Source organism: Peromyscus maniculatus, chromosome 5 (assembly GCF_049852395.1).
Source record: "Peromyscus maniculatus bairdii isolate BWxNUB_F1_BW_parent chromosome 5, HU_Pman_BW_mat_3.1, whole genome shotgun sequence".
NCBI lineage: Eukaryota > Metazoa > Chordata > Mammalia > Rodentia > Cricetidae > Peromyscus > Peromyscus maniculatus.
The window spans coordinates 96,513,302-96,526,317 of record NC_134856.1 but is presented as its reverse complement, the minus strand read 5'-3'; the positions used below and the strand labels follow the sequence as shown (position 1 = coordinate 96,526,317).

General features: G+C 41.0%; 2 protein-coding genes across 8 annotated transcripts in view; one reads left to right on the top strand and one right to left on the bottom strand.

Moving 5' to 3' along the window:
- Tbce (tubulin folding cofactor E) overlaps positions 1–8,098 on the top strand; it is a 35,321-nt gene extending 27,223 nt beyond the window's left edge. For 5 of the 6 annotated variants that reach the window (XM_006980151.4, XM_042278226.2, XM_015998718.3 and 2 more), the window contains 8 exons: positions 484–548; positions 634–698; positions 1,206–1,346; positions 2,528–2,681; positions 4,393–4,461; positions 5,487–5,546; positions 7,580–7,671; positions 7,861–8,098. In XM_006980151.4, the coding sequence (XP_006980213.1) occupies positions 484–548; positions 634–698; positions 1,206–1,346; positions 2,528–2,681; positions 4,393–4,461; positions 5,487–5,546; positions 7,580–7,671; positions 7,861–7,953 (739 nt within the window). In that variant the 3' untranslated portion in view covers positions 7,954–8,098. Of the gene's footprint in view, positions 1–483; positions 549–633; positions 699–1,205; positions 1,347–2,527; positions 2,692–4,392; positions 4,462–5,486; positions 5,547–7,579; positions 7,672–7,860 lie in introns of all 6 variants that reach the window. The other variant, XR_001578458.3, reaches the window with a different exon arrangement.
- B3galnt2 (beta-1,3-N-acetylgalactosaminyltransferase 2) overlaps positions 6,859–13,016 on the bottom strand; it is a 39,428-nt gene continuing 33,270 nt past the window's right edge. For both annotated transcript variants that reach the window (XM_076572936.1, XM_076572937.1), the window contains 4 exons: positions 11,855–11,980; positions 11,134–11,293; positions 10,617–10,673; positions 6,859–9,103 (listed from right to left, as the gene is read on the bottom strand). In XM_076572936.1, the coding sequence (XP_076429051.1) occupies positions 8,966–9,103; positions 10,617–10,673; positions 11,134–11,293; positions 11,855–11,980 (481 nt within the window). In that variant the 3' untranslated portion in view covers positions 6,859–8,965. The remainder of the gene's footprint in view (positions 9,104–10,616; positions 10,674–11,133; positions 11,294–11,854; positions 11,981–13,016) is intronic.

Below are 13,016 nucleotides of genomic sequence, written 5' to 3'. Positions count from 1 at the left end.
AGCTGGCCACTACCCATCAATATATATCATTTTTACTGAATGAATTGTCATATGTTAAATACATCTTTTGAATAGGTACAAAATGTAGTTCCTAAACTGGGCAAGTCCCTTGGGAAATTTCAACTTGAACTCATCTGGAGAATGTACTCGCCCCCCTTGTGCCATGTGGACTAGGTACCAGATAATCTGTAGCTGCAAACTTGGTCCTGGTAGTGATACCTACGTCTATCTCTATTTGTTAATCTTGGGGAAATGAGACATGCACTTCTTTTGAGACCCACTTAGCACCTGATAGAACAGGAGGCACTCCGTAATCTTAGAGGCCTGTGTGGGAACACAAGTCATAGTGCCAACCTTCCTTCTAGACCTTGTGTTTTACGACAGGATGGAAACCCAAGGTGGAGGGAAAGACTTGCTAGTCTAGTTTAGTAGATTAGGACACATTAGTGTCCTGTGTAATCAAATCTAACATTTTAATTTCAGATTAGAACACCTACTCATTTCTGACATTGGACTTTCTTCTATACATTTCCCGGATGCCGGAATTGGTAAATAAGATTAGTAATGTCCCTCCGTCCTATGTTAGCTGTTTCTTTTCACTCCTACTATGCAGTTTCATTTTTATTGTTCTAGGGTGCAAAACATCCATGTTCCCGTCCTTGCAGTACCTCGTAGTCAATGACAACCAAATATCAGAAGTAAGAGCTGCCTCAGTGTGCAGGGCACAACACTGCTTGTCTCTACTTGCACACGAAGTTTGAAAGTTCTGTCAAAAAAGTTAAACTAGGGGCTTGGAGAGATGGCTCTCAGTGGTTAAGAGCTCTAGCTGCTCTTGCAGTTCAATTCCCAGCACCCAGATGGGTACTCACAACTATTTGTAACTCCAGTTCCAGGAGATCTGATGCCCTCTTCTGGCCTTCTTGCTCACTGCACACATGTGCACAGATAGACATGCAGGCAAAACGTCCATACACATAAAACAGATCTTAGGAGACATTAAATCAAAAGCAAAATGCTTCCTCATAGTGAAACTTTTTAGGGTTAGAGTTCTTTTATTTACACAGATGTAAAATGTCACTAAGTTCACATGGGTGGGGTGTTGGTGAACCTCAGATGAGAGCTAGGCAATTTTACTTTTATGTGCTAGGCCAAGTAATCTGAAATGTGTCCTGATAATGATGTTTTTATTTCTTTTGTTGCTTCAGTGGTCATTTATCAATGAGCTAGATAAATTACAGAGCCTACAGGCTCTGTCCTGTACTAGAAACCCCTTGACTGAAGGAGACAAATCAGAGGAGATCATCATTGCCAAGATCGGTCAGCTGAAGACCCTGAACAGGTGTCAGGTGAGCACTAGGATAATAAAAACTGTAAAAGTAAATTACATTTGAATATTATAAAGTGCATTTTGTTTATTGGGATTCTTTGCCCTTAGAGGGAAGAGGGTTATACTTAGGTCGGTACCAGATCAGTGTTATTTTGCTGCCTGAACAACAGTGGTCATTTAAGGAGCAGTGGGGAAGTGTTAGGCACTTTATCAAACTGTGTCCTTGGAAAGAACCCAGGCCCAGAGCGTGTCTCTTCTCCTTGTTCCTCCCAAGAGTGAGGCTTTGAGGCCTAGGCATACTCTGAAATTTCCTAAAGAAAGCAAGCTGTTCTAGCCCATACCAAAAGAGGTGAACCCAGGCACCTGGTGCAGATATTATCATGATGGAAATTATAAAATGGGGCGTGGAATGCTGGAGATGATGGCTCAGTGGTTAAGAGCATTTGTTGCTCTTGTAGAGGACCCACAGTGATTCACAACATCTGTAACGCCAGTTCCTGGGGATCTGGTGCCCTCTTCTGGCCTCTTCAGACACTATAGACATGTTGGTGCAGTACATAAATGCAGCAAAAATACAAAGTTCATCTTTTTAAAAAGAAATTTTAAAAACTGGAATTTAAAGAATTTAAATTCTTGTTTGTGGGGAGAGACAGTCATGCATACTAGCGGGCATATGAAGATCAGAAGACAACTTGGCAGAAGTTTGTTCTCACCTTCCACCATATGGATCTCAAGGATTGAATGAGGATCATCAGGCTTTAAAGCAGCAAACAATTCAACTGCTAAGCCATCTTGCTGTCCCTGGATATTAGTTCTGTAGAAGAATGCAAGTTCTTGGCAATGCAAATGAGGTTTTCAGGGTTCTGTAATGGCTGGTCTTTTTTAAATTAAAATTTAGTTTGTATTTTGTTTTTGAGACCTAATAGTCTGTCACCCAAGCTGACTTTGAACTCCATGCAGTTCTGCAGTAGCTCTCTTTAAAGTGCTAGATTACTGGTAGGAACCACCATATCCAGTTTGGAATTCTTAAGTAAACTTGTGAGTTGTGTTGGAAAAGGAAGGTGTAGGGATGGTTGGGGATTTAATTCAGGGTAGAGGGCAGCAATTTTATTGTCTCTGCTTGAGCACCAGAGGGAGGACTAGGTAAAACCATGAGCAGCTCACTGGAAGATGACACATTTCTATGTCACATCAACACAGATTCTTCCAGAGGAAAGGCGTGGAGCTGAGCTTGACTACCGAAAAACCTTTGGAAATGAATGGAAAAAGGCTGGTGGACATCCGGATCCAGACAAAAACAGGCCAAATGCAGAGTTTCTTTTGGCCCATCCTAGATACGAGCTTCTCTGCTGCAGTACGTTCAGGTAGCCCATGGGGACTCCAGCTGGAACAGGGCTCTGATGTAGTAGTTCAGGAAGGCTCAGTGTTTTGTCCTTTCTGATTTGGGGGCTATCTGTTTCCTTTTTATGTGGGCACTTTCCTGGCACCACATCAGCGAGTTGAAAACAGACGGTAAATTGGCAGTGTCAACATGTGTTCTCCCAGAGACCTACACTTTCTGGTGGTGGGTAACTCCTTGCAAAGGTTGGCAGTACTCCAGGTCATCTCAAGTGCTGGTGTTTTTAATGCTCCCAGCACGGCAGGTGTGCACATAAACTGTATTGTTCTTCCCAAGTCCCATCTTGAAATCTTGTCCTGTGTTGTTTGGCACTTGGTGTTCACAGTGGTTCCTTAGCTGGGCCTCGGGCATTGAAGCAAAGGATTGGGCATTATGTTCCAATGTACTTTTCACTTTGTTTTGACTTCATCGTTTCATCATTCCATGGTTCACATTTAGGTCATTTTTTCTTTTTACGTATTTCCAATGTAAGCTCACTGCATAAATGCTTCATCTGGAACATTATCTCAGGAAGACAAGCTGCCTGTGGGAATTGCTTTCAAATTACTCCGTTAGCTGGCCCAATTTCTTGGCTGTTCTAGGTAAATTCTGAGTCACTTGAGAGTGGAGAAAGGAAGGGTCTAAGCAGCCTGCAGGTGCATACAGTTGAGCTTCTTATTGCCAAGTGTGTACAGAGAAACCAGTACCACTTGATCAAGGGCAGCAGGGAAGGACAGTAGTTCAGCCTTTTCTGCAGTTTCACTTACCTTTAGTCCACCTCAACCTAAACATTAAATAGAGAATTCCAGAAACCAAAAATTCATTGTTTTAATTGCATACCATTTCTAAGCGGTGTGGTGTATAAGACTGCCTCTGCCTAGCATTCCATGCCACATGTGCTGCCTGCCCTGAGTCATTCAGTGACTGAGCATATAGACCACCAAGTTGTTGCAGTGCTTGTGACAAGTGTTGTGACTTGAAAATACCCCAAACACAGATGAATCCAGTGCCATGGTTCTTAAAATCCAAAGAGAAGCTGTGAAATGGACTTACTGGAACTTGAAAGTACAGAAAGATGTTCTGAAAGAACAGGTTCACAGAACTTCCATCACAGCACATTGGTGTGGTTGTTAGCCTCCGACCGTGTCTAATTTAGGATGATAAGTATGTGGTACTTAAAGACCTAGAAAAAGGTCTTTGCTATTAAGTTCAGCTTTCCACTGAGGTCCTAGGATATGGCCCCACAGATAAGGAAAGCTGCTGCCTGTGTTGCAGGAAGGAATTGGTCTGCAGCAGCACTAAACACTTGACTGGCTAAAACCTGATGGGGTCCTATGACCTCTGTCCAGATCATACCTAGTTCCTCTTAGGACCCTGAAGGGAAGAGCATTTTCAAAACTGAAACCAAGTTAAAAGTTGGAAGGTTTTGAAAGCATGGGGAGCTTAGTCAGGCTACTGTTAGAACAAGCATGGAACATAGAGCCATAGAGATGATCTTCCTTGGGAGTAGTTATTGTTTACCTCTCCTAACCACCCAACAAGCAGTTAGTTCTGCAGGAAGAGGCTAATCCTAGGCTAACTGATCAGTGATGCTGGGTTGATCCTGGGAGAGGCTCTGTTCACACTAACATTGTTTCCTTACTGTGGCCTCTAGCTTCTTGTTCATCCCTTTTTATTTCTTAAACAGAATATGGTGCACCTGAAGATGAGGAACTCAAAACACAGCAGCCATTCATGCTCAAAAATCAGCTACTAAGTAAGAATCCTTTCATATACATGCTTTGTACTGGGATCTTGGGTATGAAGCAAGCGGTGATGACTTGTTTGATAGGGATGAAGCGTGTTTCTCCTAGGGCAGTGGTTCTCAACCTGCCTAATGCTGCAACCTGTTAATACAGTTATGGTGACCCCCAACCATAAAATTATTTTCACTGCTACTTCATAACTGTAATTTTGTTACTGTTATAAATCATAATGTTAGTAACTGTTTTGTGATGGTTTTAGGTGACCCCATGTGAAAGGATCATTCAAGACAACACACACACCCCAATTGAGAACCACTGTCTTAGCGAGTAATGATCCCACACTCAATCAGTTTGTGTTGGGCATTCTGACAGCCCCCATGCTGTTGACTCTCTGAATAGCCTTCTAGGTGTAGGAGAGAGTGGAGCAGTAAACCACACGGTAATGTGGAATCCTGCACTGTGTCCTATATGCAGAACCCTAGCTAAACTGTCAGGAAGTAGTATGGAGGGAAGGAAAAGGTGATAGAATTCTGGGTCAGCTGTGAGACATGATCTTGTTATATAAATCCAGGCTGCCTTGTACTCATTAGCCTCCGCTGTACCTTCCCTAGTTCTGGGACCATGATATCTTTTTGATTTTTTTGTTTTGAGACAAGGTCTCATAGTTGGCATGTGTTGTCTAGGCTGGACTTGAATTTGTGACAATCCTACTACAGCCTCTCAAGATGGGTTTATAGCCTGGAATTACAGGTGTGCACCATTACACCTAGCTTTATGGAAATATTAATAGAAATTTTTAACATCATTATTAAGGCCCATTTATGAGGATTGAGCCAAGTTGTGCCAAACTGCTACATTATCTGGCAATCTCTTGGCCTGCATGTTTTTCCTTATTGGTGCTAGTAATCAAACTGAGGCCTTGTGTATACAAAATACGTGCTCTACCTCAGAGGCACAGTCCCAGTTCTACATGCATGCATGCTGTCAATCCCTGCTTTGGTGGTTAGTAATTTTTTTTTTCCCTTTTTCCTTAAAGCACTGAAGATAAAATGCTCAAACCAAGCTGAACAGAAAGTATTAGAAAAGCAGTTGCCAGGTAAGAGCATGCCCATCTTGGCTGTCCAAGTTCTTGCAAAGTACTGGCTTAGGGTAGAGCGAGGTGGAGTCTTAACATTTAGTTTATGTAGACCTCAGAACTCAAGATGTTTTCATTAGTACTGAATCTAAAACATACTAAAGTTCTGGTCTCCAGTATTCCATCAGCTTATCTGGAAAGCAGTTTTATTAAAAATTTTGAGCACCCCTGCCTGTGATGGTGTGGTGGGGTTTCTTTCTTTTCTTTCTTTCTTTCTTTTTTCAAACAGGGTCTTACTCTGTTACTCTGGCTGGCCTTGAACTCACATACCTGCCTCCCAAGTGCTTGAGTAAAAGGCATTTGCCACCACACCTGTGCCATGTGATAGTGTGTCCAGTCACAAGTGTGAGGACTTGACTTGAATAGAATGCTTAACCCCTTAAAGGAATTATGCCCATGTGTTTAAGATTCTCTCAGGCTTTTCTTGTCTAGAGATGATTTCCTGATCAGGAGAGAAGTCAGTGCTTTTATACAACTTGGGGAGAAAGAAAATTTTTTTCAAAATCTTCTAAAAAACATTTGTACTACTGGAACTAATTTAATATTAAGAAAATAAATGCTTTTGGATAAATATAATTGAACTCAGACTTGCACTCAGAAGAATCAGCCTATTTGTTTTTAGCATGACACAGTTCTATAAATTCTCAAGATTAACTTGAGTCACAACTAAATGCTGGTGGGTTAGATTTAAAGCCAGGAGCACTTGAAGAAATGGAAACGTATGCATCTGACTGACTCCAGTAAATACATTTCCCTATTTGCCTACCATAAGTGCTATAAATTCATTGATTTTTACATCCGTGTTCATTAGACAAAAGCTTGCCCATGATACCATAGCTCATGGAAGGCTAGTTGCACCCAGAAGAGTATTTTCCTGAATAACCATCCATTTAGGGCCAATTTCTCCTGTTTTTTTGTTTTTTTTTAGCAATTCAATTTCTATTACTGATATGTAATATATAATATATAATGACAAATTAACGGTGTGTATTAACTTTTTTTCTTGTTGCTCAGAAAAAATACTCCAGCTAAGCAATGTAAGGACAGGTACGCTGTTCATGGCAGGAAAGACTGGTGGGAATGGGGCAGTAGTCACATTATGTCCATACTATGGAAGCAAAGCTATGCTGACAACTCAACCTTTCTCCCCCTTCCCATCCTTATTCAGTCTGGGACCGGACACAGCCTATTCCTCTCTAGATGCAGCAAGTTTGATCAGGAACATTCAAGGTAGTACGGCTGTCGAATTGGGTCACAAACAGGAAAAGGCTAGTTTTATTCTAAAATAGAGAAGATTTATTATCACAAGTTGCATAAAAACACAGCTTTCATAAAAAAACGATTTTTATAGAAAAATAATTGTCTACATTGTGATATTTGTGGGACACCAAACTATTGCTGTACTTTCAGCTAAAGCTTCAGAGAAACTAATATCCTTAATCAAAATATCCACTATGTACCACAACCTGTCTTTGGAAAGAAGTTCCTAGTATGTTCTGAATAGACCAGAGCATTTGTTTTTCTGAGTTACCTTCCCATACCTGGTAGTCATGTGTGCACATCCTGATGGTGACCAGATGCTCATGCTGGGAGAGACCTCATCAACCACTTAAGTCTATGCTCTCTTCTAGAGGGAAAATAAGGCTGAGAGGTATCCTCAAGGCCCCACTCATGGGATCTTCAGCAACCCATCAGGAAGTTATCACAAAGGCCTATATTTTTCCTCCTCAGTGAAATGATTATTTCTGGTTACTCCAATTGAGGAAGAAATAGTAAATGCTACTGAAATGGTATGACACCTCACTGTCAAGACCACTTGGGTCAAACATTGGCTCCATTTCCCAGTTTACCAAAAGAATCAACTGGTCGAATGACTCAAGCTTTTGTCTTAGGTACACTGACACTAAGAAACGATAGATCATGGCTGCCTCACCTGAGCTGTTTGTACACATAGTCGTCATTTGAGAGAAATGGATTTTCCTTTTCTTTGATAGATTCCATGACAATTCAAAAGGTAAAGGGACTGCTGTCACGTCTTCTCAAAGTTCCTGTGTCAGAACTTCTGTTGTCCTATGAAAGTCCCAAGGTAAGTTGCTAAGCAAAAACAAAAAGCTATGCTAAACTTAGTTCTCTATAGTACCATGAGCCATACATAACAGACTCTAAATGGAGACAGCATTTTGACTCTTCAAGCTACCTGCCATTGGAGGGCGGCATGTATAATACACATTATCAGATGTCTTACTCGCTCCTCCCCATTCTGTTCTAATTTTAGATGCCGGGCAGAGAAATTGAATTAGAAAATGACCTACAGTCATTACAGTTTTATTCTGTGGAGAATGGTGATTGTCTACTAGTGCGATGGTAACAGTCCAACCATAAGAGTTTAGCAACTGGAATGTTGTATACACCAGAAACAAAGACTTCGCCCTCACAAAGGATGTTATGTTTTGTTGGGAAAGGACCATTTGGTTGTATATTAATAGAATAATAAAGGCTTTGATTACTAGTGATCTTTCTACTCCTGTTTTCATAGCTTACTGCATTCCAATATGTGAAGATGTAAATATGAAGTAAAAACAATACCCTAAATCTACTTAACTGTTAAAAAAGTTTACTACAGTAATTTGGTTGGTCATTCTGAGAAATGTCCCTTAAACTGAGGAAACTCATCTTCTGTTCTGTACAACATACTTTCCCCTACTGAACCTATCTTCCATAGATTACCACCTCCTCAAGCTTAGGTAAACATCAGGCAAGGCAGAGTGCCTTCCCTACTTCCCTGTGACACTGTACCCTGAGGTGTTCACTTTTACTCATACTCACAAAAACAGTTTAGTGAGAGTAAGCTGAGACATTCAGGATTTACATTAAATGGTAAAAAGAAAACATGGTACATATGTAAATAGACATCTTTAAAAGCAAGATTCCAAACTTCAGGTTACAGTATTTCCTTTTCAAGGCCAGTTTGCCCATCAGAGATCCACAAACTAGTATTTCCAGCAACCCAGACTTTGGTATATGTGGCCCCAGGGGCACACAGCATCTTTGTACGTTCTTTCTGGCCTAATTAACCTATACAGAGATATTTTATCATCCTGATTGAGATTCAAATGGAGTTATTACAACTTTCTGAATTTGGCCAGGTTTAACAAAAAATGGTAATGACGAATTACTAATTAGTAACAGTGATCAGGAGTAATATTTTTTATAAAATAATTTGGTATTAAATAATCTTCCAATTTACAAATAAAAACTTATGCTACAGTATCAGTTGATTCATTAAGATCTGTGCAAACACTAGTCATATCATACTGCTTATAGTTCAATACCAGCCATGAGGTCTCCTCAGACTTATAGTTCCTGGTCTTTGAGGATCACTACACTTTTGCTTCACACTGACAAGGATCCCCACACAGTTCCTTAAGTTCCCATAGTCTGCTCAGCTCTTGTGGTGAATACTGAGGAGAAGACAGCATTCCTGTCTCACAGGTTTTCTCACACAGCCACAGGCTGTCCTATTAAGAAACAAAATAGAAGACAGAATCAGGAAACTACACGTGGGACATTTCATTGTACTCTACCAATACTGAACCAACTCATGAATTTGGGTGTGGGGATGGCTCCTGATTTTGGGAAAGCACCACAGCCTCATAGTCCTGGGCTATGAACACAGAAACTACAGTGTGAAGATTAATAGTCACCAAATGCCACACTACCCCATAAATATGCACTATTACTATGTTGTCAGTTAAAATAAATAAAGATTCTTAGAAGAGTCAGCACATGCAATTCTATAGAAAGTACAGAGAGCACAGATAAACACTTTCATATTCTCCTTTAGAGAGGTCATAGAGCAATGGCAGCAGTTCTCTGATAGGATGCCTGCAACTCTTTGTAAATCACCCCATTTAAGTATCAAATGCTATGAGAGCACTATGCTGTAAGAACAGGCACATCCAAGACTCCTGACCTGAGTCCCAAGTACCACATTGCTCAGCAGAGTAACAACACATACATGAAGAAACACACATACATGAAAACATAAATCCTGGCTAAAATCTGAAAATCTTTTTAAACCATGACAATTCTCATGGGCATAGGGGCTGCTGGAACTAGCATGTGTCTGGAGGGTACCTGGTAATCCCTGTTTCTTAAAAACACCTAGAATGAGGGGCTCACCAGTGACAGCATAGTGGGCCCCATGCTTTTGGGGACATGGAAGAAAACAAAGCTTTCTATCCAAGAGGCTGTTCAGCTCCAGAAGATCCAAGCCAGCAATGGTTAAGTATTTAAAAGTGACAGTGCCCCAGAGGGCAAGACAAAGTGACTTTCCTCTCTATGACTGTTACAAGCCAAGGTTACAATAAAGGATCTCAACAAACTCCACAAACAGCCTTTGGAAACTACAGATCACAACATTCAGATTCTCTGAGAGTATGATGCAGCAGCAGGACTCAGGCTGAGCTGACTGAGTATGTATTCCTGTTAACGAATGAGCAAGTGTGAATTTGTGGCTCTGAATGGCAAGCATTGCATGTCCTGTTCTCTGTACCTTCTACAGCCAGAGTAGAAGGTGCAAGAATCCAGAAGTCAATACAACAAATAAGGCAGAAGCCTGTTCCTCCTGCCCCCAAGTTTCCCACTTTCAATTTTGGTCTTTACATACACATTTCCCTGCCTGGCTCCTTACAAATAAAATACTAGAAAAAGTCTGTCAGGAGTTGAGGTCTTACTGTCATGGGCCAGAAACTCAACTCAGTAGATTCTAAACTGTAAAACTATAAGGAATTTCTGGTCAAATCTAAAGACCTAAATCTTTTTTGTAAGGTACTCTCATTCATAGCATTTCCTTTTGGTTTAAACTTAGACAACTGTTCTGAGGAATAATAAGGTACAGTGTTGGAGCTTAAAAGCACAGCTGGGATGCCAGAGGCTTTCATTTCTTATGCCTAGGGTTGGATGTACAATATGTAAGTTCACCTGCACACCTCCAAGAGCCCTGAAGCCAGCAACCCCATACTTGCTTACCTGGTGTCTTTTAGGGCCTATGGCTGCCATCCAAATGCCCATGCTGACATCTTCACCCTACTCGTGATCAAATGCAAACTTTTTAAGTGTTTGTAAAGACAAGGCCATATGTAGATTAAGCCAATCCAGATGTACAAGAGCAAGCTAGAGATGGGAAACAGGAAGCACACATCGAACTAACAAGTCTGAAGTGTGCTGTGGATCTAATAGCTGGGCACACTTGCTCCCCAACACTATAACCAGGTCAGGGGGAAGAAAGCATTTCTTTAGCTTCTTCCTTATAACAGAAGTGTTTACATTCCTTCAGAGAATATACTTTGCAAATGAAGACTAAGAATAGTGTAAACAGGCTCAAGTAAGATACAGGAATAGACATCATGGCTAAAGTCTTGACAGGTGGCAGGAATATATCCCTGACCTTTAGGGAATGACTCCTACAGAGAAAGCACAATCATAGTAAGCTGGCTCTGCTTCAGGGCCATCTCAGGACATTGGACTGGATGAGTGATCCTGTTACCTGATAGGTCTTTAACCTTCCGGAGTTGCCTGCCAGCCAGTCAACGATATCCTTGGAGATCACATACCCTGACCCACATGCAAAGGCAGGGTAGGCTGGGCTGGGGTATTCCAGCTCCTGCCACTTTCCAGTTCTGTCCACTGCCCAATTCAACCTGAAACTGAGAAGTTACAAAGGTGATGGCTGACCACATCCTTCTACTGGATTCCTTTGATCACTACAAAGGGACTGGCTTGTAGAGCAGGGAAAAATTCTTGCACCTAAGGAAAGGAATTATTTACCGAATGGTACTTTATGAAGATTTATTAAGAAACTGAGAGCTTACCTAACTAAATAGAAGCCTACCCTGTCCGTGTTTCAGTATATATTCAAAGGAAACCAAACCCACCAAATCACTAATCCTGCAGTGATTCCTGAAGACAATGGCTATGGAGAGGTGTCATACATGATTCTGACAAAAAACATACAACAGCTTCAGAGGACCATGCACTTCTAAAACCACATCTTTGACTCTTGGCTAAAAAGCCTGAGATTTTTCAATAGAATAAAAAATTACAAAAAAAAAAAATTACCTCTGATTATAATGACAGCAAACTAAAACAGTTTAACTAATAAGAAATTTCATAGCATTTTTCTTGTGGAAAAATAACTTTGACACTTCATTCTAAATTAATTACACTTAGGTACACTGCAAGTCAATGGCTGTCCATGTTTCACTTACTTTCCCCACCAAAAATTAGGCCCATCTAGATTCTTCTGAGCAATTCTATTAAACACAGCTTCTAAGTCTATGTAACAGTCATCATCTGTCTTCAGCAGCAAACTGAAGCTGGTGGTTTCCACAGTCCTGTTGACAGAAAAGGAGATATGCAAGTAAGCACAACCATGGAAGGATACACACTGCCTATACAGCTGTGCACCTTCAGTGTCTTATCCTGCACACAGAACACTATCACTGTGACCATCAACTGTGGCTGGTCCTCACCTGCCCAACTGGTATAACAGAGAAGAATGAGAAGCAAGTCTGACTGAAGTAGAATTTCCATTCTAACAAGTGCTTCCCAGTCATTTTCCATGTCTGCTGCCAGACCTACCTCACCTGTACCTTGCCCCATGTGTGCCTAGTTATAAAGACCAGGATCATGGTATCAGACCTGAAGCTCTCATCTAGAACACCACGGAACAAGGTGTGTTATGAAACAGGTCAGGTATGGTGGGAAGCAGAGAAAGGTGGAGCTCTGTGAGTTCTATGCCAGCCAAGAGATACTGAGTGAGATTGTCTCAGAATTTTTTTTTTTTAAAATAACTATATTATGGGTTAAAACGACCTATAACATGCAAACATATTTTTCTTTGGAACCAATTTCCAGCATTAAGTTATTATAAACAACCTCTGGAAGAACAGGAGGGTGACTTACTTCATTTCTCTAGACACCAAACTTCATGGCCTCAAATAGGGCAAAACCAGTTCCCTACCTCACTGTCAATCTTGGCACATCTGTTTTTAAGTACAGACTTGTCAAGGGACTAGCTAGAACTTATATGTAGTTCAAGCTGGCCTCAAACTCACAAAATCCACTTGCCTCTGCCTCTGAAGTGATGGGCTTAAAGGTGTGTACCACCAAACTCAGCCTTTTATTTTCAACAGTATAAAAGACATACAGTATTTGCCAATCAGAAATAAACTTTTGTTTTTTTTAAAAGATTTATTTATTTATTATGTATACAGTGTTCTGTCTGCATGTATGCATGCAGGCCAGAAGAGGGCACCAGATCTCATTACCGATGATTGTGAGCCACCATGTGGGTGCTGGGAATTGAACTCAGGGCCTCTGGAAGAACAGCTCTTAACCGCTGAGCCATCTCTCCAGCCCAGAAATAAA